Source organism: Lissotriton helveticus, chromosome 11, assembly GCF_964261635.1.
Source record: "Lissotriton helveticus chromosome 11, aLisHel1.1, whole genome shotgun sequence".
Classification (NCBI taxonomy): Eukaryota; Metazoa; Chordata; class Amphibia; order Caudata; family Salamandridae; genus Lissotriton; species Lissotriton helveticus.
The window spans coordinates 439445753-439471675 of record NC_136072.1 but is presented as its reverse complement, the minus strand read 5'-3'; the positions used below and the strand labels follow the sequence as shown (position 1 = coordinate 439471675).

General features: G+C 41.9%; 1 protein-coding gene across 7 annotated transcripts in view; it reads right to left on the bottom strand.

The window, feature by feature from the left end:
• The window catches only part of DOCK10 (dedicator of cytokinesis 10), a 1735912-nt gene that overhangs the window by 424166 nt on the left and 1285823 nt on the right, over nt 1-25923 (bottom strand). For all 7 annotated transcript variants that reach the window (XM_078665953.1, XM_078665951.1, XM_078665949.1 and 4 more), the window contains exons 29-30: nt 14947-15030; nt 2957-3053 (exon numbers count right to left, since the gene is read on the bottom strand). In XM_078665953.1, coding sequence (XP_078522079.1) covers nt 2957-3053; nt 14947-15030 — 181 coding nt within the window. The remainder of the gene's footprint in view (nt 1-2956; nt 3054-14946; nt 15031-25923) is intronic.

Sequence of the window (25923 nt, the reverse complement as noted above, 5' to 3'; positions counted from 1 at the left end):
AGCCAGACTTCCAGACTTCTTTGACCCCCTATCCACAGCCATAGCGAAGCTGAGACCCATGGAGGTGACGAGAGACGTGGGACCGGTCATCTTGAATAACCTGCTCTTTGCTACTTGTGCAGCTTCTGAGGCACCCTCAAAGTTATGCATTGGGGATTGAGAAGCCCCAGCACCGAGCACCTTCTACACCGACGCACAGCCCTCCACACTCCACGAGTGCCGCGCGGGGCCTGCTAGTGTTTTTGTGCTCGACGCGTCTGTCCGGTTACTTGCCCGTTGACTAGTGGTCTCTGTGACGATGAACCTTTGAATTTGAACCACCTGCCTGGTTGCTCCAGGTGAGCCCCTGCTTCCCTGCAAAGGAGAAGCCCCCTAGACCTTGCAGGTCTAACTCAAAGTGAATATTCGATTCCTGCGTGTGTTGCATTTGCCAAGGCCTGTTGACTCCAATCCGGAAGCCGATGCCGCCAACAGCGAGATCCTTTGTGGGACAGTCTGTATCCAGCTCCTGGTCATTGTTGATGCCTCCTGGTCCACGTGGCTGCAGAGTCAAGCTTCACGACATCACCTGATTGCTTCACGACATCGCCGGTTCCTTCCTGGTTCCTTCCTGGTCACTGGCTAGTGACCCAGACTCTGTCCCCTCTGCTTTCAAGTACTCTTCATCCTCGATCCGCCCTTGGATCCAACCGGACACTTCTCTCCTGGTCCCTAGCAGCATCTTTTCACTGGTCTCCATAGGATTCAGCGACGAAACCCAACACACTTTGACACCTATGCACCCGGCTCCTGTGGGTAAGGTAACGCGAGTACTCCGGTGCCCCTGTGGGTATTGACTATCCTAGTGTCCTAGTTTTCAGTAGCTTTCTCCTAGTCCATCTGGAAGTGTCCTAAAAGAACTAGTTTCCAATTCTTTCGTTCCCATTGTATCCCTATGGTAACTCGCGTGTGTGTGTAGACACTGCACACGCTTCCCGTGGGCCTCCGGCTTCCTAACTCTTTTTAGCTCAGTGTAGCCCCAGCGATTCCCTAGGCCCTAGGCCTATTCCTTGTTCGCGACTTGGTTCATATACCACTATTTTAGTATATGGTTTTACGTGCCCCTAGGGCTCTACTGTATATTGTGCAACTTATTGTATGATAATTAAGTATCTTGTTATGTGCTTGTGCCTATGACCTCATAAAGAGTTCAGAGGGGTTGTGTTAGTAATAAATACATATGTATGTTATATATAACCTTCGTGGTGTCCTTTCATTTGGTATTCAAGGGGTTACATATGGTAAAAAAGCTTGCTTCACATGCTCTCTGAATTTTTAGCCTAACCATCACCATAAGGGTTGTTTAGACTGGTGCAAGGTGCTCACTAGAATAGTGAACATCATATACCAGGCCAACTTCTCACACTCTCTAGTTATACAAAGGAAAAGGAAAGAAGAGAGATAACAAGAGCGGGGAAGAGGATAAAAAGGAGGCGTTTGCTCACAATGAAAAAGCAATATTTTTTTAAAGCAAAAGTTCTCTATTTTTTCACTTCACAACCCCAGTCTTTTTTTTACAGGGATGTGCAAAATTGTGTAATTTGTTTGCACATGTTTACAGAATTTCATGGAATTACTCAACATTACACTTTCAGAGCAAAAAAAGTGGGGAAAAAGTGCACCTCTTATAAAAAATGATTGTGAGTTATTGGAACGAGAGTGGTTTGAGCAGAAAATGTTTACTGGCTAGACATTTTGAGGCAGATGTATCATCATCATCATTTGCGATTCCCAAATAGCGATTTTTTAGAAATCGCTATTTGAGAATTGTAAATTGGGATGTATGTAGAAATTCGCTATTTTTTAGCGATTTCTTAAAATTCCTTAATTGCGATTAGCAAATTGCTAATCGCAATTAAGGAATGATTTCCCATTCATTTCTATGGGCCAGGAGGCCCATAGGAAGGAATGGGAATTTATTCTCACTTTGCAATTTGCATTTTGCTAATCGCAAATTGAGAATTATTTCAAGGGTGCAAGGGTGTCTTAAGGACACCCTGCTGCACCCCTGAAATTTACATGTGTGCACATATGGCGCACATACATGCTCTAAGGACATGTATGAGTGCCACATGGCACCTTTACAAATGCCAAAAAGTGCATTTTTAAAAGAATTCGCAAATTACCACCAACTACAAGTTGATGGTAATTTGCAATTTCTTAAGGTGAAATCGCAAAAAACAAATGTTTCTTACACAGCATTTAAGGAATCGCAATTTGCAATTCCTTAAATGCTTTCGCAAAATTAAAGAATCGCAAAATTTGCGATTCCTTAATTTTTGCATCATACATACCATTTTGAGAATTTTTTGTCGCAAACGCTTCTTTTTTGCGAATCACAGCGTTTGCGACTAAAAAATCCCTAGATACATCTGCCCCTTTAAGTGTGATTCTGCCTCCAGTCAGCCTCTTGAAAGATTTTCCTATGTAGCAATCACGATTGCTTTAAAAAAAAATGTAATGCACAATTGCATAATGCAAAGTTTTAAGAAAGTTGTCCAGCTTCTCCTAAAATAAAGTTCAGGATTTTTGCAAATTTCATCAGCTAAATTTATTTGAGCTTACCACATCAGCCGGTTGCACAGCAGCTAACGTTCTGATTTCCCTCCCAGTAGCCCGTTCACAAGTCAAAATCCCAAAGGACTGCATGCATGTAATCTGAATATCCATATATATTTACCTTGTTCACAAGCAACGACCCTATCCTGCCACTTGCACAGAGGAGTTTCTAAGATGCCCTTATCATCTTCACTTATGCACAACTCACAATCCAGGATGTAATTTTCCTGCACGGAAGGAAGTGCTCCTACCACTACACGAATCACAATCCCCTCCACCATCATTACAGTTTTACACTATAACCCAGATTTTAAATTACAACATACGATAACGCAAATTTAGAAAAGTAAAATATTACCTGGGATGTTTGCAGATCGGATTGGTAGACACAGAGGAATGAAGTGTTCATGGTTACATACTTCTTGAATAAAATCAAATTTGAACTGGTATAAAATCTGGAAAGTTAGAATAAAAATTGTGTTATTTTTAACTAGTGGTTTACATAACTGTAATTTATGCAGCGGTGGAGCTAGTCTGTGGGCCCGATTCACAAAAGTAAATCTAGACCTGTAGTCTAAGTTTAGGCCTGAACTCTAAGTTTAGATCTGAAGTTTTAGGGCCCCATTTACAAAGGTAACTTAAGACTTCAGGTTAAAGTTTACCTTTGTGAATTGGACCTTTAGACTTCAGGTCTAAACTTAAACTTCAAGCGTAAGTTTTCCTTTGTGAATCAGGCCCTAAGTGTTAATAATCAAAATTAATTTAGACTATTTCGAAAACGGGCAGATGAATGGATAAAAAGATATGAGATAGAAAATATAGTTTATTACACATTGTACTTAACATCTATCAAATTGTACCTAATGTCTGTGGTTTCAGGATGTACGCTTATTCTCATATTTAAAGTAGCTAGAATAAGGTGCCCGACATGTAATGATGTTTAAAGACACTGGTGGTTTTGAGAAATCTTGAACATTTTGATTGTGAGGCTCTAGAGAAAAAGTAGACCTTTCCAGAGAACAGGTGAAACACTGGTAGCATTTGTTAAAATCTTTTCTGTGTTTAGCACAGTGAGGACTTTTCTTTCATTTGTAGGGCTGTGGCCAGTCGAACATCATTCTATGTGTCTGTGCTTCACAAGAGAGCTCAGTTTTTTTAGGTCGAGCCTGGGCAGGGCATGCGCTGCTCTGCGAGGCATGCTGTATTAAGGTAGGGACTTGAAGCTCCGCCCACTCCCCACTCTGATTTTTTATTAGCTTGTGTCACTGTCCACTGTAAACTGTGGACATTCATTGGTCAATAGGCTTAGTAGTCCCCCCTTATTACTGCCTTGTCTCATTTTGTAACCGCCCATGGCGACACACCCTGTACGAGTGCTGTTACTCGGTAGGCTTTAATTACAGCCTCCAAGCACTATTTTTTCAAAAAGCAAAAGGTCTCGCATTTGCGAGAGTTTAAGCTATTGACATTTTAAATTACATTGTTAGTGGTGGCTCGTCATAAAGAGTGATGAGGTCACGTCCTGACAATATTTGAGTGCCCATAGCAGCTTCTATAAAAAACAGAGAACTATTAAAGAGAGGAGTATGTGGAGAAGTGTGGCTTAATGGTTAGAGCGGCAGACCCTGATGCAGAGGTCTGGACCGGACCAGGGTTCAATTCCCTCCTCGGCTGGTCTTGGGCTCAATTTCCCCAGACCTGATAATTCTCGCCTCGGTGCCTATTCTAATCATGGGTCCCACTCTGCAACTCTGGACAATAGCTTGCTTAATCTTCACAACGGCTCCAACAGCGCTAGGATACCTGGCCTCACCTAGGGGGTGCCCAGGAGTGGGCACTTCACAGGGAAAGGCCAGGAAGGGTTCCACAGCAGTATGTGTACAGCGCCTTGAGACCCCTTTGGCGGGTGATACATGCGCTATATGAGCATTACATTTTATTTATTTAGGAGTATAACGTTAAGCAAACTTCCTGATGTTACGCTACTTGCGTAAGTGTTCTGCAGTCAGCAACCTGCGCTTGATTTGTGTGCTATGGCTGCGCTGGTAAAGCAGTCATTCAAGCTAGCCCTAGCAACAGGGCAGTGGTTTGTTCAGCTCCCTGAGAGAAAAGGGGAGGAAAATATCTGCCTTACAAAAAATCCCAATGGTTGTTTTTTTAAACAGCCCAGCGTGATATTGTCAGCGCTACGTCAGCCGTGATCTGTTAAATATAAAAAAGCAAGCCTGAGGGATAAAATGTGGGTAATGCCTTTCAGTAACACAATGCACATGGTGTCTAATCACAGAGAGCAGGGCCATAGTAGACATAGTGCAGAGAAGCACAACAGATTTCCCTAACAGGTCGGTAAACCTTTGTTGTTAATTTTTGAGTTTACAAGACAATTTCTCTCATAGAGACGTATTTGATGGCAGTTTGTGGGTTTTCTATCACTGATCGAAAAGTAAATAAAATGTTATGCTTTTGTTAACTTTCTTAACTTTCTCTTTCCGTTTAGACCTTTTTCCGTGCATATGATGTTTGCATTTATTGCAATGTCTAGTGTAACAGCCTCGATAAACAACTGCTTCCTGTAAATGCACAGGTTATAATCTATTGCACTAGGCATATTCAGGCATGCCAGCCTATTACATTTCCACACACTGCTCAGCCATGATTGTAGATTGCATTTCCAATGAAGTCAGTACTTTGATCTAACAGGCTCTCACTAATTCCCTCTGAGCCTGCCTTTCACTTCTAGAACACACTTTCATGAATTGGCAAAAGGATTTGTTAGATTAACGTAAATCTTTATTAAAATAGAACATGTATCAGATAATAATGTGCTGTTTCCATGGAGGAGGGCATTCCACCTGTGATCCTGTCCTCTAGAAATTGTTCAAACTGGCAATAACATGAGGGTGTTTCATGTATCCACTGTAGAACCCAGAGAATGCTGCTGAAGCTTTAAAGTGCAAGGTTTGCTAAGCACACTAAGCCACACTTTGGTACTGTGACTGCAGTAGGCCAGGGAAGACAAAATGAGTAATAGATACATAAATGTCCTGTGGGCATTTTGATGTGCATGGCTCTGTGTGCCTGGCTGCCTGTCTCCTAATGTACAAATGGGTGCTAGGGGGATAGCTACATCTGTGCATTCCTGATAGAGGTCCATCAACTAGGGGTTCACAGTATATGTATATATATATTCACTGAAAAAACCATAGGTTATAGACCATATATAGTTAGGAATTAGCATTTAGAAAACCTTATTTTACTCACACAAAACCATTGAAATTCCATATATAGTTAGTTGCACTAACTATATATCGCGCACCCGCAATCCACTGCTGATGATGTCACATATTACATCATTCATGACATGGTCAGTGACATCACTGATGACATCACTGATGACATCTCAAATGACATCACTGATGACAACATCCAGTGACTGTATGTTTCTGTAAAGTTAAAATATGTCTTAGATATTGAAGAATGAGTGGATGTATAAGTGTCTGGATGAAGGATTTAGTAGGTGCGTGACTGACTGTATGAGTGAGTGATTAAATGTGTCTCACTGAATGCATGGGTTAGTGACTAAACTGTCTTAATTTGTGCATCATTATGTCTGTTGTGATGTAAACTGCTGCATGTGTTGATCATTAGCTATACGAGAGGCTATATGTGTTATTAATTGGTTGCCCAAGTATTTCTATGGGAGATTGAGTTTGTGTGGGGGTGGCTGGGAGATGTGTGACTCTGTGCATAGATATGTGAGCAGTTGATTCACTAGGTGTATGAGTTCAAGAGTGCATGTGGAAAAAGCTACATGGGCGGTTGACTGTGTGCATGAGTGTATTGATGAGTGAATGGATATCTCAATGCTACATGTCATAGTAAGTACATATGTAAAACACAGTACATGTGAGAGTTGGCATATATAAATAACTGTGCATGAGAGCCACTGAATGTGTGAGTGGCTGTATGGATCATTGTGAACTTGTATCAGGGATTGTATAAGAGAGTAAATATGTGTTAGTATATGTTTGAATAAGTAAGGTGTGTATAACTGTATAGTTGAGGAAATGGAGGTGAGATTGTTTCTTTGCATGACTGACTAGGTGTGTGAGTAACTCCATGGATGAGTGACAGTGTGTGAGTGTCTGTATACACTGAGTGTATCTAAGGTTATATTAGAGTCTGAAGAGGTTTATCGTATTAGCACAAGAATGATGTCAAATGAGATGTCATCAGTGATGTCATCAGTGATGTCATTTGAGATGTCATCAGTGATGTCATCAGTGATGTCACTGACCATGTCATGAATGATGTAATATGTGACATCATCAGCAGTGGATTGCGGGTGCGCGATATATAGTTAGTGCAACTAACTATATATGGAATTTCAATGGTTTTGTGTGAGTAAAATAAGGTTTTCTAAATGCTAATTCCTAACTATATATGGTCTATAACCTATGGTTTTTTCAGTGAATATATATATATATCTATATATATATCTATAGATATATATCTCTATATATCTATATTCACTGAAAAAACCATAGGTTATAGACCATATATAGTTAGGAATTAGCATTTAAAAAACCTTATTTTACTCACACAAAACCATTGAAATTCCATATATAGTTAGTTGCACTAACTATATATTGCGCACCCGCAATCCACTGCTGATGATGTCACATATTACATCATTCATGACATGGTCAGTGACATCACTGATGACATCACTGATGACATCTCAAATGACATCACTGATGACATCACTGATGACATCTCAAATGACATCACTGATGACATCACTGATGACATCTCATTTGACATTACTGATGACATCACTGATGACATCATTCATGTGATAATACGATGAAGCTCTTCAGACTCTAATATAACCTTAGATACAGTAAGTGTAAACAGACACTCACAGACTGTCACTCATCCATAGAGTTACACACACACCTAGTCAGTCATGCAAAGAATCAATCACACATCCATTTTCTCAACTATACAGTTATACACACCTTACTTATTCAAACATATACTAACACATATTTACTCTCTTATACAATCCCTGATACAAGTTCACAATGATCCATACAGCCACTCACACATTCACTGGCTCTTATGCACAGTTATTTATATATGTCAACTCTCACATGTACTGTGTTTTACATATGTACTTACTTTTACATGTAGCACTGAGATATCCATTCACTCAGCAATACACTCATGCACACAGTCAACCGCCCATACAGCTGTTTCCACATGCACTTTTGAACCCATACATCTAGTGAATCAACTGCTCACACATCTATGCACAGAGTCATACACCTCCCAGCCACCCATACACACTCTCAGTCTCCCATACAAATACGTAGGCAACCAATCAATAACGCATATAGTTAATCATATAGCTAATGATCAACACATGCAGCAGTTTATAGAACAACAGACATAATGATGCACAAATTGAGACAGTTTAGTCACTAACCCATGCACTCAGTGAGACACATTTAACCACTCACTCATACAGTCAGTCATGCACCTACTAAATCCTTCATCCATACATTTATACATCCACTCATTCTTAAATATGTAAGACATATTTTAATTTTACAGAATTATACAGTCACTGGATGACGTCATCAGTGATGTCATCAGTGATGTCATTTGAGATGTCATCAGTGATGTCATCAGTGATGTCATTTGAGATGTCATCAGTGATGTCATCAGTGATGTCACTGACCATGTCATGAATGATGTAATATGTGACATCATCAGCAGTGGATTGCGGGTGCGCAATATATAGTTAGTGCAACTAACTATATATGGAATTTCAATGGTTTTGTGTGAGTAAAATAAGGTTTTTTAAATGCTAATTCCTAACTATATATGGTCTATAACCTATGGTTTTTTCAGTGAATTTTCAAGGTTTTGTAAATGCTAATTCCTAACTATATATGGTCTATAACCTATGGTTTTTTCAGTGAATTTCAATGGTTTTTTAATAGCAAATATCATAAGCTGTCGAATGTCAAGTACGTGGTAAGAAATTTTTTTCTTCGTGTTTATGCACACTGATCTGCTTTGATTGCTGCCCCCCACCCCTCATTTCTATTAGGAGTACTCTCTCTTTGCAGATAGTGAAGGGTAGTTAACGCAGCCCTTTCCCCCTTTGTAATCCGTCGTGCCTGCTTCTCTCTCCATTTGATTGATTGTTCTCTTTGGTTCATTCTCTATTTACAAACAAGCACAGAGTCGCAATACTCTGTTTAGTCTTTGCAGATAGCGAAAAATCGTGTAAAAAAACAAAAGGAATCGAGCAAAATCAGTAGGCCACTAATGGGATCTCTTTTGACCTCGCTAAAATAGAAACATTAGGAACAACCTGTTGAAAATAGCAATGCGTATGTATATAAGCGGCGTTCATTTGTGTTCACAGTACCCCTTGTTGATTGTTTCAATCGAGCATTGAATTGTTCGAAGTTAATTCTCTTAACGATCTTCTCTACCTGCAAACGAGGAAGAATAGGAATATTCTATCTCCCTTTGCAGATAGTGAAGGGTAGGTAACGCAAGCCTTTAACACGTCGTACCTATTTCATTCCTCATTGATTGATTGATTGTCCGAACATTGACTGTTTGGGAATTAGTTCTTTTTGGAGGTATTCCCTGTTTGCAAATAAACGTAGGAAAATCTTTGCAAGTAGTGAAAGGGTACGTAATGCGGACCTTTCTCCCCCGTTGTAATCTGTCATGCCTATCTACTCCCCACTGATTGATGCACCTTTTTCACCCGGACCATTTACTAGAGATACGTCATCTGGCCCGACCAGAGAGCACCCCTAGTGAAAAGGACATATGCAATAATAACGAAGTGATCACTGTATCCTGTTAACAGAAACTTTACCATGAAACAACCTGGAAAGAAAAAAATAGGAAAACGAAAATCAGTAGGCCACTGATGAACATGAACTTTTATTAAACAACAAACAAAGAAACGATAACATAACGTAATGATAAAACCTATTAATGTCCTAGAAACAAGAAAACGTTAAAGTATGCCAGTGGTGAGAGACCAGAAAAACAGTCCGAGAAACCAAATCACCCCTCGCTGTCCCAACTCATGCACTCTGAAAGTTCAAAGTTTTGAGGAGTGCTTGTAACATTGTCTGAAGCCTATTTGCAATTGCTTCATCTTCACTATTCTTAAAGTAAGTGGGGGCTGTTGTGATGCGGTGCCACCCTGAACCGCTTGACGGAGGCCCCCGAGGGACGGTGTCATGTCGCGGACTCGGAGGGGGCGCTTGGCTCCGGCCCCCTCCCCAAGTCGTGTTGCCCTGGTTTTGCCTGAGATCGCCCCCGACATAGGTGGCCGGCTCCCGGGGTCAAGCGGAACTTTTTTCCTTTTGGTGACTCTTCCATTCTTCACCTTGTCCCACAATCCGTTTCACCTAAAGACACGCTGTAGTGGGGCACCCCTTTTCCGTTTCATTTGCCATTCAGCCCGCTTTTGCTACACTGTGCCTCTTCCGCTATTCAGCTGTTTACCGCCCGCTCTTTCGACTACAGCGTCTCGCTCACCATGTACTTGAGTTGCTCCCGCTCTTGCGGTGCAGCGATAGGCGGCTGCCACAGGACTCTCAAAATGGCGGCCATCTCTTCAGATTTGGGCGTGGTCCACTAAATGGGCCTGCGACACCTTGGAACTCGGACGCTTGTCTGCTAGAGCTTGGGCTCCATTCTCGAAAGCGTCCCCTCATCCTTGAAGATTCTACAAAAGTCTTGGGGGCCCCCGACTCCCGCAGGCTTCTGGTGGGGAGCGCCTAGCATGATTGCTCGTGGAATGGCCACGACGGAGCTACGAAATGGTGGTGCTCTCATGCTAACGCCAGCTTCAGTCTGAAACATCCAGAAACACTGTAGACTACCAATTCGATCAGTTCCGGTAGCGCTCCAACGTCACCCGGTAGAGAAGAACTTGCCCTCCCCTCTTTGACTGATGGTTCTTGTTGCCTGTCCCTTCTGTTGTCATTTAACAGAACTATTTAGCCTGCTGAAAGGGGTTGTGTGCCGTCCGCTGGTTGGTGGAGACATTTTGACTATATTCTGGACCTGCGTTGTCGCGTAATGCGTCATATGACGCGCCGCGTTAGAAAGTTTAATAAATTATGAAACACAATAAACAATCCTTAAAAAATAAAAAAAATAAAAAAATAATCAACAAAAGCAACAGCTAGGTAATACACATATAATTTTATCTCCGCGAAGCGGAGCGCTGTTACAGATATATATCTTGTTTCTGAACGTTAATTTCTCAAAATGCACTGAAGCACATATATTGAGACCTAGCAAAGGCACATCGGGCTACCAGTCCCTACAATTTTTCCAAGTTTCGTGCAAATCCATTCAGCTGTTCGATCCTACCGAGAGACAAGATGGCGGCCGCTACGGACTGTTTGGAATGTTTACAGACACCGGAGAGCCAATCAGCTTCGCTTCGCAAAGCTCCGTAACGCGAAAAGTACGCGAAGCGGTGCGCTGTTACAGATATATACTTTTTTTTTAACGTTAATTTCTCAAAATCCACTGGAGCACATATATTGAGACCTAGCAAAGGCACATCGGGCTACCAGTCCCTACAATTTTGCCAAGTTTCGTGCAAATCCATTCAGCCGTTCGATTATTATTATTATTATTTTTTTTTGCCCCGCGGGGCCCTTTTAAAACCTCCACATCAAACCTAGGGGGTCAGCGAGGATCTACTATGCCCCCTTATAGTTATTTCCCCCTTTGTTTTGACCTCCTCTTGTCTCTCGATCCTACCGAGAGACAAGATGGCGGCCGCTACGGACTGTTTGGAATGTTGACAGACGCCGGAGAACCAATCAGCTTCGCTTCACAAAGCTCCGTTGCGCGAAAAGTCCGCGAACCAGTGCGCTGCCTGGTCCGCGCTTACAGATATATATCTTTTTTTAAACGTTAATTTCTCAAAATCCACTGGAGCACATATATTGAGACCTACAAAAGGCACATCGGGCTACCAGTCCCTACAATTTTGCCAAGTTTCGTGCAAATCCATTCAGCCGTTCGGGCTAAAAGTGAGGCCAACCGCCCTATGGAAATTAACATGGGAAAAACGCGTTTTGGGACCCCCCTTTTTTCTCGGCCCCCCCTTGACGAACCCCCCCCAAATTTTCAAAGGCTGCTCAGAAACAAAATGTGCCATTTTCCTGAAAATTTCAGCCAATTCCGTCCACAAACGGCAAAGTTATTAGACATAGAATTTTCAAAAAACCCATAGAGAAAAAATCCTAACTATATATACCTACTGGCGACCGCCAGTAGGTAATATATTACGCCCCACCATTTCAAAACTCGCCACTGTGCAACTGATACATTTTGATAAAGATTCTTTGGTGTCTCAATAGATGAGCGAACCAGGGCAGGCTCAAGTCTGGCCTGGGTCAAAGAGCTGTCTCTCAAGGGCTCAGTTAAAGGACAAGTCATAGGCAAGCCAGCCCTTGGCCCTCTTTCCTTTTCATTTACGTAGTTTTGTAAAAGAAAAATTTAACAGACAGTATCCTGTAAATTGAAGGAGAACTGCTGCAACATGGTATGGCATGACTATAATGGAAAGGTGGATTTTCTCCTTCCAGTTTTAACTAACTTCAAAGCAAAATCATGTGTTTTAGACTGCAGCTAGGTGAACTTTGCAATAATCTGCGACGTTTCTAGCCATTTTATAGTGTTCATCTAGTTTATGTGCAGTTAATCTGTGTGGAGATTATCATTTAAGTAAGGTTCATACTAGTTGTACCCTCTTATCTAGAGCCACATACGTTTATTACGTATTTCATATAAGTTGCAGATCTATTAATTAAAGGCAGTCAATGCAGTTTACGATGTTCGCTCTGAAATAAAAATTCCCTACTCTTTCCTTAGTCTGAAAATGTCAAGCATTTGGAGATCAGAAGAATGATTGGTTTAAATTCTAGAGTTCTGTAATCTGTTTTTTCTTGGTATACAGCGTGCTCAGATGGAGCCAAAGTATCCAACACAGATAAAGCCATAAGGGCAGGTTTGCTGTGCTTATGGGCCTCACAACCACAACTGTACAATACACACAGTGTGAGCGAATAAAACCTATTCAAAATGAGATTTTAAAGTCTTCCCTGCCTTGGCACAAAAGATGGGATTGCTTGAACCTTCTTGACTTCTGGACGTTTCTCTGAGCAGGACTCCCTTCCATCGTGGTCTCATTTGATTTACAAACAAAGAATGCACCATATACAAAGGTTATCCCCCCACTCTCTTTCTCAATTCAAATAAATGAGTAACATATCTACCACTTAAATTAATTTCATATTTCACAATACTAATTCACCACTAATCCTTTATGGGTTCTGGAGTAATGTGCTACTCGAAGAAAGAGCGCTTCAACACCCCATCTGTGGTAGCAAGTGCAATATAAATGCAAATCTTTTTCCTTCTTCTATCCCTCCACTATCCTTCTCAATCCAAATAACTGACTAACATATCCACCACTCTAATTACTTTTGTTTTTTCACTATACTAATTCAGCACTTATCCTTCATGGGTTCACAAGTAGCAGGCTACTCACCAAAAAAGTGCCTCAACATCTCATCAGGGGTAGTAAGCGCTATATAAATGCAATTACAATACAACACAATACAATATCGCCCTCTTCTGAATTAGGGTCTAAGTCTACATTCCACCAATGTGGACCAATCAAACTGCAGTGCGTGCAGGTATTTCTTGTTGCGTTGAGGGGCGTGTGAACTAGGGGTTTCTGCATACAGCTCATTACAGCAAGAGAGACCGTAAGCTGCATTCGGTTAGTCCCATTCATTAACCCCTTGGCCACGGCGGTAATTCCGCCGGGGCGCGGGGGGGAGGGGGGCCATGTGGCACTGCATGCTCGTGACGGAACCACTCCGTCACGAGCCACGGGCGCGCTGTGCTTGTGACGGAATGGTTCCGTCACGGCCACGCCCGCTTAATAGAACGTGCCGCGTAGGCGCGGAATCGCAGCAGCATGGGTGGGACGGCGCGCCTTGACGGAACCATTCCGTCACCAGTACAGCGCGTCCGTGGCTGGTGACGGAGTGGTTCCGTCACCAGCACACAAGGGGTTAATACCACTGATGCTCTGAAATGTTGAATGTTACTGTCCAATTAATTCTTAGCAATTTAGAAGCATCAACTTAGTTTAGCATTTACCTCACATATTTTTTGTATCTCCCCATACCACAAGCAGTGTTATTTGGGGAGTGCTCAATGTTATAATTTTCAGAGGGTGTATAGTTTCGAGTAGTTTCAGTCAGTTCTCCAGATTCCAAATTGTTGTGCCTCAGAATAATTTTTTACTTGGGATTGGGTCAATTGTTTTAGTAAAAGATGAACACACAGAAACTTCTTTAATCACAAAGGAGATGCTTTTCATCAATTAAACACATGGAAGGTACCAACAGTCTAGATTAAGTAGATCAAATGGAACCTAATAGTGCCCCACAATCATGCTGGAACCACAAAGTTATTCCAGAGAAATAACATTGTTATACAAGGAACAGTGAGAGAGAGAGAGAAGATACAAAGTCTGAAAACTAGAAAAAGTACCCATCAGCCCACTCAAAAGTGGAATTTCGTCATCTGGGTTGTTTGCGTTGAAAAATGGTGTCCTATAGGCTCCTCCTCAGGAAAACTCTGAGGCTACCTAATTTCGGACCCAGGCGTTGAGCATTCAGCCAAAGAAGATGACAGTGTGTGAGCGGAAGGGTCAAAAAGTTGCAGTGCTCAAATTAGAAAGAAAGAAAAGGAAAATGATCCACGTGATTTAAAAATACCTACTTTGATGTCATAAGAAAAACTTTAATAGGTCTGTCCATCAATGTGGTATAATTAAAAGCAGTGTAATGATAGCATGCAAGGAATTGCTATTCACCATATATGTTATTTGGTCAACATGTTTCAGCCTTTACCGGCTTTCGTCAGGACCTGTGATGTACTACTGCAACACTTACTCAATGTGATGTGATAGGTAGTCTACACCCACTCTCCAATTTTCAAAAGAAAATTGGTGTATCTTCTCCCTAGTTGAAGGGAGGAAGAACCTCACCTCACCTGGCAACTGCTCAGGATAAAGGAGGCCACGCACTCTCCGTCGTTGCCTCGGGTTAGAAACTGAGCCGAGGGGGAGGTCTATAAAAACATTTTCCCCTTGGACCCTCTACCACTCTGTTTGTCTTTTTGATGCTTTTCATCACACTTATATCTATTAAAGAAGCATGAACAGGCAGCGGATTACATTTCGAAATTCCTCCTTACTTTGTGATCTCCAGGACCAAACATATTTACATAGCTGTTGATCATCTTGAAGACAAATCCACGGTCAGCAAATGTAAAGCAGCGCTATAAAATAAGAAGAACGGTGCACTTATTAAAACATTACAAACAACAAACTCCACACAAATTCCATAAATGACATATACAATATTCACAGTTGTATAGAAAGGTGCTGAAAGGATATTTACGACAATATATGTTGTCAAGTGTAGAAGCTTAGAAAAAATACAAATATGACAAGGTACAGAATATGTAGTATCTACATTTTAACTCTGTTTGACGCATATACTGAATCAAATGAATGAAAGTACAATATTAGGGTTCAGGTAGCATAACAGTACCATGGCAGCCATCTTGAGAAATGTTTTTGAGAAATATGTTAAACATGGGTCTCCATTGAGTCCCATAAATGATGTTGGATCAGCACCCAGTATCGGTAGGAAATTTTACCACCATAGAGGGTGGTATTTTCTCTGTAAAAAAGCACCTTAGAAAGTTTGGCAGTCTATCAGTAAAATATAGAGACGTGGTGCCTAAAAAGCTAGCCAGTGTATCACTAACAAAAACTCCAACTTCGGGATGGATTTTCAGTGCCCATAGTTGGTGACAAAATTCCACCATCCACACATCCCCACAATATGTTTCCACCCTTGGGTCTGGCAGCCATTATAAACCTCAGTTGCCATAAAATATTTTTGTATTTGATTTTACACTGCCAATGTGACCCAAGTGCTAGGTCCACCTGTTGGGCCAGGCCTTTTTTTGTCGGATCAGCCGCAGCCTTTTTGCCTTTTTTTTGCTGAACACATTTTTGTTGGCACTGGGACAGTGCACTTTTCCCTGCTAAACAGTGGGAAAGTGCTTGTATTTTCTCCCTGAAAACTTGGTACAATTGACATATACCTGATTGGTATATTTAATTCACTTTCAAGTGTCTAGTAAATGGTACTACATGCACCCATGGCCTGTAACTTAAATGCTACGAGTGAGCATGTAGAACTCATTGTGTCACCCACTAAAGTAGCCTTGTAAAACATTCCTACAGATCTGCCACTTTAGCCTGTGTTTGCAGTTTTTAAACTGCCTTTTCAACCTGTCAAAATAAACCTTTTGCCCAGCCTAAACCTTTCTTTTTAATACTCATAAGTCTTCCCTAATGTAGGCCCTAAAGGTCCATGGGACAGGGTGCATGGTATTTAAAAAGGAGGCCATGCGTGTTTAAGTTTTCCATGTCCTGGCAGTGAAAAAACACTAAAGTCGTTTTTCACTGTTGTAAGTCCTATCTCTCGCTTTGACTAACTCTGGGTTACTTTCTGATATTTCATAAGTGCTAACTTTGGATTGGGAGCAGATAGAGGTACACTGTTTGGACTCGTAGAAATTGGTATTTAAAACCCTTTTTAATGGTAAACTTGGATTTTAAGTCACAACTCTACTACTTTTAGAAAGTTGGCATTTTGTCCCTGCCAGACGGCTGTTGGCAGGGGATGGGTAGGATCGAGGCGAGCATTTCTCCTTCACGAATTTGTGACTATAGGAGGTGCGCTCTCTCAACAGACCATGAGGCATAACGCCACCAATGACTATGTATCATATACAGATGTGTACTTTTAAAGAGGTATGTCCTCTCTGCTTTCATTAACAAATTACTTACCCTCACTTCATGTTAGGGTCATGGAGGTAGTTATTAACCCTGATGAATGCCCAAGACCCTTTAGGCTTTTAGGAAATGGCAGAAACTTGTCGGTTGAACCCAGGCGTATGCAAGGATCATAGTATCCACATCCATACCCCGCGAATAACTAACAGTACTTTTTAATCATACCTAGGGTACCACCTTAATAAAATGATAGTTTGGGGGTATACCATAAGGTATTTGTAGTTAGTAACTGGACCCATGCTATCTAGAAACAAATCATTTATAGGTACTCCCTCAGGATAGTCCAACCCGAGGTCGTTCAGCCATGGTAGTATCAACTTATCAGGGTGAGACGAGGTGGCCTATGTCACATTACGTGATTGAGCCCACCGCGTCCAATTCTTGGAATTGCCAGTTTCATTAGGAGAAACTCAAGCAATCTTAAAAAACAACAGAATCATCTGAATAGATTCTGGTATTTCCCCCAGACACTCCTAAAACAAGGACAGAATGCCATTATTGTGTGCTATAGTTACTTCAGGGGCACACGTGGGCCCTTCTCAACCTTTTTTTCTCCCTTGATGTTAAATACATATTTTCTTGTCCCTTCTTGTGCCTTCTGCCACTGTCCTGGGGCACATGACTGTGAATGACTTTGCAGTTGGGGTTTGTGTGGGCTTAAGAATGGACAGGATGGGCCAACATGATATGATGGAGGATGAGCTGTACACAACCCCATTAACACTTCAAAGGACTTTGCCCCCTGCACACACAAAAGCACCTGGCACCAGGCCTGCCCTGCCTTTTGTCATGCCCAGACAGTTGGGAGCCTTGAAAGGGAAAGGGGAAGAACTTTCCTGAACCAGATGTGGGGGTAGGTCAGGGGAGTCACCCCACACAAAGACTGGCACCAGGTATAAATATTGGCCAATGGATGTAAAGACCCACAAAGCCTCACAGCACACAGCTTCATTGGAACTGACCCAAGGGATGTAAAGCTCCAAAAAACCTTGCCCCACAGCTGAAAGCTTCATCAAAACCAATGCTGAGCGATGCCAATTCCTCCCCACGCAGTTGAAAGCTTCATTGAGCCAATGGCAAGCAATGCAAAGCCCTGCAAAGCCCCGCCGCACAGCTTAGAGCTTCATCAGAACCAATGCAGAGCAACGCAAATCCTCGCAAAGCAACACCGAGTAGACCTTGCACCAAGGACATAAGGTACAACTCCTAGTGGGCCAAACTTAGTACTTGGCCTGGCCTGCACTCCATCATGGTGAGCCTGAGCTTGTGACTTTGTCCTGGTTCAATGCAACCAGATACCCATAGTTGGTGCTTTCTTCTTCTTGGCGCAATTTTTACTTAAACCTTTAACATTCAATATATTTGGTACTATTGATTCCATTTGTGCAATTCTGATACTATTAACTTTATTCAAATGCACTATATTTTTCATAATTGGTTTGAGATTTTTCTTATGTTGTGTATTCACTTTATTACTGTTTGTGTGCTGCACAAATAATTAACAAATTGCCTACAAGTTAAGCATGACTACTTTGTGTTGAGCTATCAGAGGCTGAAGCACATGTTCATTTTGTGACTTTTGTGGTTTGCCCTGACAAGTATTGTGGTTCTTGCCTGAGTGGGGCTTCCACCACTCTCAAAAATTAACCCAATTTCTTATAAAGCCTTAGTGGTGGACAACAAATCTGGTAGCGTCTAATTATTGGTCTTTCACAGAAGGGATGTGCCTAGATTACTATTCTCTTTTCATACACTAATATAGAGATTTAAATCAATGTTTTGTGAGTGCAGCATAAAGAGAAACAAAAACAAATATCTCAAGTCTTATCTAGGGTTTGATACTGGCCAAATAAATACTTTTGCCATGAAGTACTCTTTACAGAGGGACAAATAGGAAAGGTACTGTGTGGGAATATTCTATATTTAGAATATACTGATCTATGGCTCTTATGTACCAATGCTTTGTCCCATATACACATAATGGATAAAAGCCTCTGACACAACTAGCGATATGTTCTTTCAAGGAAAATAATCCAAGTACAACTCTGAGCAATTCACATTCCAGGTAATTGGCCCGAACTGCCAAGCCATGTCTTCCCTGGACCGGAAACAAGCATCCTGGGACCGGTTTCGGGCTACCAGCCCTCATCAGCCAGACTAGCTTGAATCCAGTGGCAAATTGAGCTAGGGCCCCACGTCTGGGCATCCCCTACCAAATCTGAACTGAGGTGGCGAACTGAGCTAAAGAATGATGATGGATTCAACCCAGATCTGTGATTGGGGTGAGTATCTGAAAAGTTTCAGAGGTCCGTCCATCATTGCCATGTGTTTGCTTTGTTCGCCCTAAGTTGGCAGGGTATGCCCAGAAGTGGGTCCCTTGCTCACTTTGCCACTGGATTCAAGCTAGCCAGGCTGATGAAGGGTGTTACCCAGAAATCGGTCCCAGGATGCTTGTTTCCGGTACAGGGAAGACCTGGCTTGGCAGGTTGGGCTGGACTGTTCCCATGAGGCACAGGGTCAAGACTCATTTGCATATAGCTGGGTCTGAGCTGAAGTGGCGAAGTGAGCTACAGAATGATGGATTCAAACCAGATCTGTGACTGGGGGTGAGTGTCTGAAAAAGTTCAGCACTCCGTCCATCATCTACTTGAGTTTGTGGTGGCAAAGAGATGTATGCGAGTACACAAAAATCCGGACAAGAGCACCTCTGTCATTTCATGTTGTATTTTCCATTCAAGGCTCTTCCGTGAGTGATGAGTTACATCATCTACATATGCTTGCTTGCATCATCTACTGTCACGCTGAGGGAGCATGTGAGATGAACTGCTACCAGGATAACTTCCCATTGATACACCCATCACCACAGGCTAATCTCCTACCCAACATAGGGTGCAAGACCCCTCCTCCCACCACTTTGACTGTTGATATAATGGACAGTGGCTGTAGGTTCTGACAGAATCTGAATGGTGCTCAATCAGATGGGAAGGGGAATTGTATTTATAACAAGGCAGACCCCCTGCCGCTCCAGCACGTTTAGTAACAATACAGCTCTAGTATAGATCAAATGGCCTTGTTCTATTATGCAGCCCAGATGGGCACACTACCTCAGTGAGCAGGAGTTTATGAACACAATAGCTTGTCTTCAAAGGGCAAAAAGGCCTGTTCACCAAAGGTTTGATCGGGTCTATCCACCAGTACCCGTCTAAACTTCTTTTGCAGGGTACTCTAAACATCCTTATAATGTCAATGCCATGAATGTGGTAAATATAACTTAACCAGATCATTAAGGCTTCAGAGACTATGGATCTAATTCACAAATGTAACTTACACTTTTGTGTAATTTACACTTCTGAGCAATTTTATTACTTTTCGGTATTCACAAACTCAGGGGCATATTTACTAAGGACTTGCGTTGCACTTGCATGACACAAGTTATCACAAGGCAACACAAGTCCATAAATGAGATTTAAAAAGCCATGCAATGGGAAATTCACACAACCTTGCTTGACTTTGAGAAGAAATGTAACACAACGCAATAATTTGTGCTACCTTGCATTATATTTTGTTGTGGTAGGGGGTTCCGTCCGTGGAGTATGGGTGTTTCCTTACATCTAGCTATTGAATTTGACCCAATGCAAAATGTACTTATGTCACCCCTACTAGCAAGAGGCTTAACAAGGAGAAATATCATTATTTCTCCTTGTTCTTTCCTCTTTCCATGTGAGCAGGCATTCTGCAGCCCACACCATGAGAGGAATAAGCCTCTATGGATTGTTTTGGCGCATGTACTTTTCTGTACAAAAAGAATTCTGCCTGTAATGCATGGTGCAAGGGTGCCTGCGCTGGTGCTAGGCAGCACGCAGTGCACCAACGCGCAGAGGAAGCAGAAGCGCGGCATATGTTGGTGGATATGGCGAATTTCCGCTATCACAGTTTCATGCAACTCATCGCAGCACATTCCAATGCTGTACTTCGTTACCTGGAGCGTTAGTAAATCTGGCCCTCATAGTGTAAATTTACTACAAAGGTCTAAGTTGCAGGCATCTGTGGGTGACGTCCTTCTCTAAACCACTCTCGGGGGCATATTACCAAGGGCAAGTATCGCCGCTTTCTCAGCGAATTGTTCCGAGAAAGCGGCGATACTGCCAGAGCCCTATTCACAAGGGCATTTTAAAGCCTGCCCCAAGCCCACTTTGCATGTCGGCGATAAACATCGCTAATGACATGCAAAGTGGGCGTTCCCACGTCCAACCACATGATAAATGTGGTTGGAGGTGGGAACACCCTATTACCAAGGAAGGCGATGGGAGGAAAAGACCTGCGATAAACTCATTTATCGCAGGTCTCCCAACGCCTGCTCTGACCAGGCGTTAGGCATTGTTAACATGGGGGTGTGGATCATAACGCTGAATCCACCCCCCCATATTATCAAGGCCCACATTAGTGCATGAAAACAACCTTTGTTTTCATGCGCTAATGTGCCATATCGCCGACTATCGCCGGATTTCTATTCGCCTGCCTGATCCGCATTGATAATTGCGCGCTAAAAAGGCGATGAAATCCGGCAATAGCCGGCGATACGGGAATGTGCGTTGTGCGTTTTCCAACGCACTCCTCGGTAATATGCTCCTCTATTCCTCCCTAAATCCCTCTTACACCTCCCTTATCCCCATTCTCTTTTATATTTTTAAGCCTCTTTCCTGTGTCCCTCTCAAATTTACTACTGAAGCATATACTTACACGCGCAGTCCCCGTTGTCAGGTGGAGAACTCTGCACACATAAGCACGCGAGGGGTAAATCTACATGTAGTTTGTGAATAGCATTTTGTAGTGCATTTTGCAGTAGTACAGTGTAATAAAGAGTGCAGTTTGTGAACCAGGCCTTATGTTTCACTGAAAAAGCACCGCTTTATTAAGGTCGTAACTGGTACTAAGGTGAAACCTTTGCCGAACCAGAATTAATGTGTGTTAAAACAACAAAATAGCAAAATAATACTGCCACAGAATGTGCCACATTATGCCAAATAATGTGATTTATCTTCTACCATAATGCGGTTATCGCTGCCCCACAAGTTGGTCCTTCCTTATGATAAATTGCCAATGCCCCGATCATTATATGCAGGCCTCCAGACTGCACCGCTCACAGAGATTGATTAAATTAACATGATCGGGGACAATGTGAAGAAAAATTAAATAGAATTCTGTGAAGACCGGTTGTGATTGTAACACTCTGTCAAAACATACCTTAAATGGCAATTTTCCCGTTTGTCACACCAGAGGAATGGTTCTTTTTGTGTGCATTGCAGTAGACAGCATTCACTAGACACTAGACAAATCCTAATACTAGAGGGCTCAAGTGTGTGGAAAGGTTTGAAATTTTGAACTTCGCATCAGACTTCATTTAATATTATTGTGTGTATTTTGTTTCTATGAATGTGTCAAAATGTGTTCAGTGTACGCCGGGAGCACTTTATAAAAATGTGTTTTGTTTTTGTAATACGCTTGTGTGTCTGGTGGCAACAAAGAAGCTCAATATCCCTTGCTGTCTGACTCGCCTTAATGTCACCTGCCGGGAGAAATACCACCGGATGAGAAGGAAAACACGATGATTGGTCCTGCTAAAGCTCCAGACATTAAAGTCACTTGAGTTGCACAAACAGCAACTGACAGATTTCTGGGAATTGCAAATACCTGCAGGACGAGCCCTGCCTGAACTACAATCTAGAACACTGTTGCTAAAAGCGTCAAAATGCCTTTCGTTTGTACCAGAACAGTCCTTGCACAATGTATATATCATATCTGCTTCAAACAAAGACCTGACTACAGAACTGAGAATCCCAAATGTATCTGATGTTATGAAAGAAATCTAGGAATGCAGGCATCTGATATATATACTTTGTAATCAGAGGCACAACTAGAGCCACATTTCGGGGGTGGGGGCTAATAAACATTTCAGTGGGGGGGGGGCTAATGCTTCCAGCAATAGACAGAGTGGAGATGCAGGGGCTCTAAAAAGGGTTGAAAACACAACAAAGCCTCGTTAACCATTAAATGGTCTTTTAACCCCATCCATGGCCGACGGCAGCACTACCTCGCTGGTGCTGCCGTCGGCCAATGGCCGACGCGGCCCCACCCGTTTTGCGGAAGTGCCGCACCTCCGCAAAACGAGCGGAGCAGCCAACGGGTTAAAGACCTGTGAAGTACTTGGGTGTGGCTGCAATAAAATGGTCGCCAGCCCAGGAAGCTGTCTCAGCCCGGGCTGACACACACGACAGGGGGGTGCAGAAGCCCTTTAAGCCCAATGGGCGTTGCAGGCCTGCTTGTATTACTGCCTCCATAAACATAGGCATTGCTTAAAATAGTGTTATACAGATTGAGGGACTGATTTAGATCTTGACGGACGGGTTACTCTGTAACAATAGTGGTGGATATCCCGTCAGCCGAAATATGAATCACAATATATATTCCTATGGGATTTCTATTTCAGCGGATGGGATATCCATCACCATTGTGATGAAGTAACACGTCCGCCAAGATCTAAAACAGTCCTTATGTCTTTTAGCACACTTGGCAAGGTATATATACAAAGTCGATATAAATGTAAAAGTCTCCACATTGGGAGGCACAATGGCAACCGAGTTGAGGTAATGTATGAAGTTGCACCCCTTCCCACTATCCTTTTGGACTGCAGCTATAAAGGATGCATGCTGCTGTATTCTGTGTTTCTGCATGTTGAAGGCGATGACATGATAATCTCTTTATAAACAAGCATTTACAATGCAATAGGTCTCACATTACTGATAGTTTGAGGCATTGGCATTGCAAATATTAATGCAATGCCAATAGTTCATACTTTCATTAATGCCAGACCTAGTGCATTGCAAATGCTTGCATTGTGAGCCAGGAACCAACAATGTATTTCTCGGTGCAGTTCCCAAGCTGCTACGAAAGGTCCCTAGTGAGCAAGGTAATAGTACTGCATGTCTAGGTGCAGTACCACAAGCTGCTCCTACAGGTCCCTAGTGAACAGTTTGCTGCTGCTACATTAAAAAGTAGCATTAGTAGCATTATATAATTCGTAATTTCACTTAAAGGCTTTGATAAGTTGGCCAGGAGTTTCGGGTTGTAGCTAGACCGGGTTTGTTTAAATCATTTTACCACCCACTGAGCGACTCATGCCCATCTTCACCGAAGGAAAGACTGACACGGAGTTGTCGATGATACATAGGTAAAGCCTCTAACATTTTTAACAAGACCTATTTCATTGGAAAGAAGCAGCCGCAATTGTCCTGGGCTTTAAAAGTAAAAGCACGCATGGTGAGAAGGAAAGCATGTCGTGCCTGCAGAAGGAGAAAGGCATTAAATAAAATAGTGCTCATAGACTAAGGAAGACGTACGGCGTGAAAACAGAAGTAAAAGTCCTCATGGGAGGTTACAAATGAACAAAAACCTGCTCTAAACCGGGATAAACATCATGAGCATACCTAAAACCACATCTTGGTTCAACTGATTGGGTACCAGCTGGTAAATGCTGTACACACTGGGTGCTCCTATCCCTTACTTAAAAAGATTTCTCAAATGTGTCTGTCCTCCGTAAAAATTAGGTTGTGTACGTTTCTCACACACAAGATTTTTGCACATAATATCCTACAAATTATGTGAGGGAAGTGGAGGCACCTCACGGAAACACCACCATGGGAACTACTGATAGGTTCTCATCAGTGTGCTCCGATTATCATCATTGGCAACCTCCACAACCAAAATGAAAAATTTGAAAAAATGTGCATAAATGAATTGAAAGTGTGAAAAAGGTAAATTGTGCACCCTGAAAAGTTTTTGTGTGCCTCTCAACCCTGACCCCCTACTGTTGAAGCAAAGAAAGAGAGTTTTTCTTACAGGAATTACAAACAGAACTTTAATGTTGACTAGGAAAAGGATATCACAAAGATACTCCAGCAGTGGGACATAAAGAGGGAAATATATTTACACACTAGCAACTACTGGGTTAATTCCACCTGGGTGCAAATTAGGACTGGGCAAAAATGTTATTATTTTCAAAAAATATGCATAGTTCACAAATTTTATGTAATGCAAAATATGTGAAATTTCGCATTATGCAAGTTATGTATTTCTTTGTTCGTATGGAATCACTTGAACAGAAAATTTCTTGCTAAGACACATTTTCTGCTGACACCAGTATCCTTATGGCACCTCACAAGACTTTTTTCATCAGAAGTGTATGCTCCCCATACCTACCCAAAATGACATTCTCCACATTTAATGAGAGAGGCAAAGCTGGCAGTGTACTAGTAGCAGCTCTGGTACAATGAGCAAATAACAAACAAATTCTGGTTGATCCTAGATGTTCAAATACCTTTGAAATATGGATGTTGCCTTCCTTGCCATGGCTTAAAAGCAAACTAATATCATAGTGCATACCAAACTTCCGACCTCTGGAGAAGAGCAGAGACAGCACTGAGCAGACAGAATGCCTGTTACATGCGCTAGTCAAGGAACCCATTTCTGAGAGTTAATAGACCATTGGCTGGGATGATAAATCAAACATGCAAGTAAAAGAGTTTTGAGTATATTGAAATAATAAATACAATGTCTATGAGGCTTTACTTTGTTTTTATATTTATGAATTCTCTCTTTATATTTTAGTTTTTAGGTCTGACTACAGACAGTATGTTCTGCCTGGAACACCTCTTGCAATCAATTCTTCAAAAAATTTAACAGAGAGAGACTTGGCTTTGGGTCACCCTCTTCCGCCCTTGGCTTTCATGTTTTTTTTACATTCCTTTGAAAGGCTGTCCATCAAATTCAAGACACTTCATAGTATCTACATTGTCTCTTTGGGTTTGCATTAGGTTTTATTGATTCTCAAACAGTCCTTGAAGACATGATGCATTATGTGTATCTTGTAAATCAGAGCGACTGTGTTCTGTTTTAACTAGTTTCTTTACAAACCCCCAAAAATTTTAATGACTGGTTTAATATTTTTTTGTGTAGGAAGTACAGTTCTGTTTATCTTATGACAGGCCACGATGTCCACCAAACTAATCACTAATCAAAAATGCACATTAATTTGTTTTGCTTTACTGTCATATTAACATATTTATTGTTAGCTTTGCAGCTTTTCAGTTTAGCACAGAATGGTGTGCCCAGCCATTCTTAAAAGTGTGCAGATACAATACTATCCCTTTGTCAAAAGTATCTGCAATTAAATATTTTGCTGTTCATGTTTTAAGATTATCACCTACAACACAACTTTCATCTTTTGTTGAGTCCTTTTATTA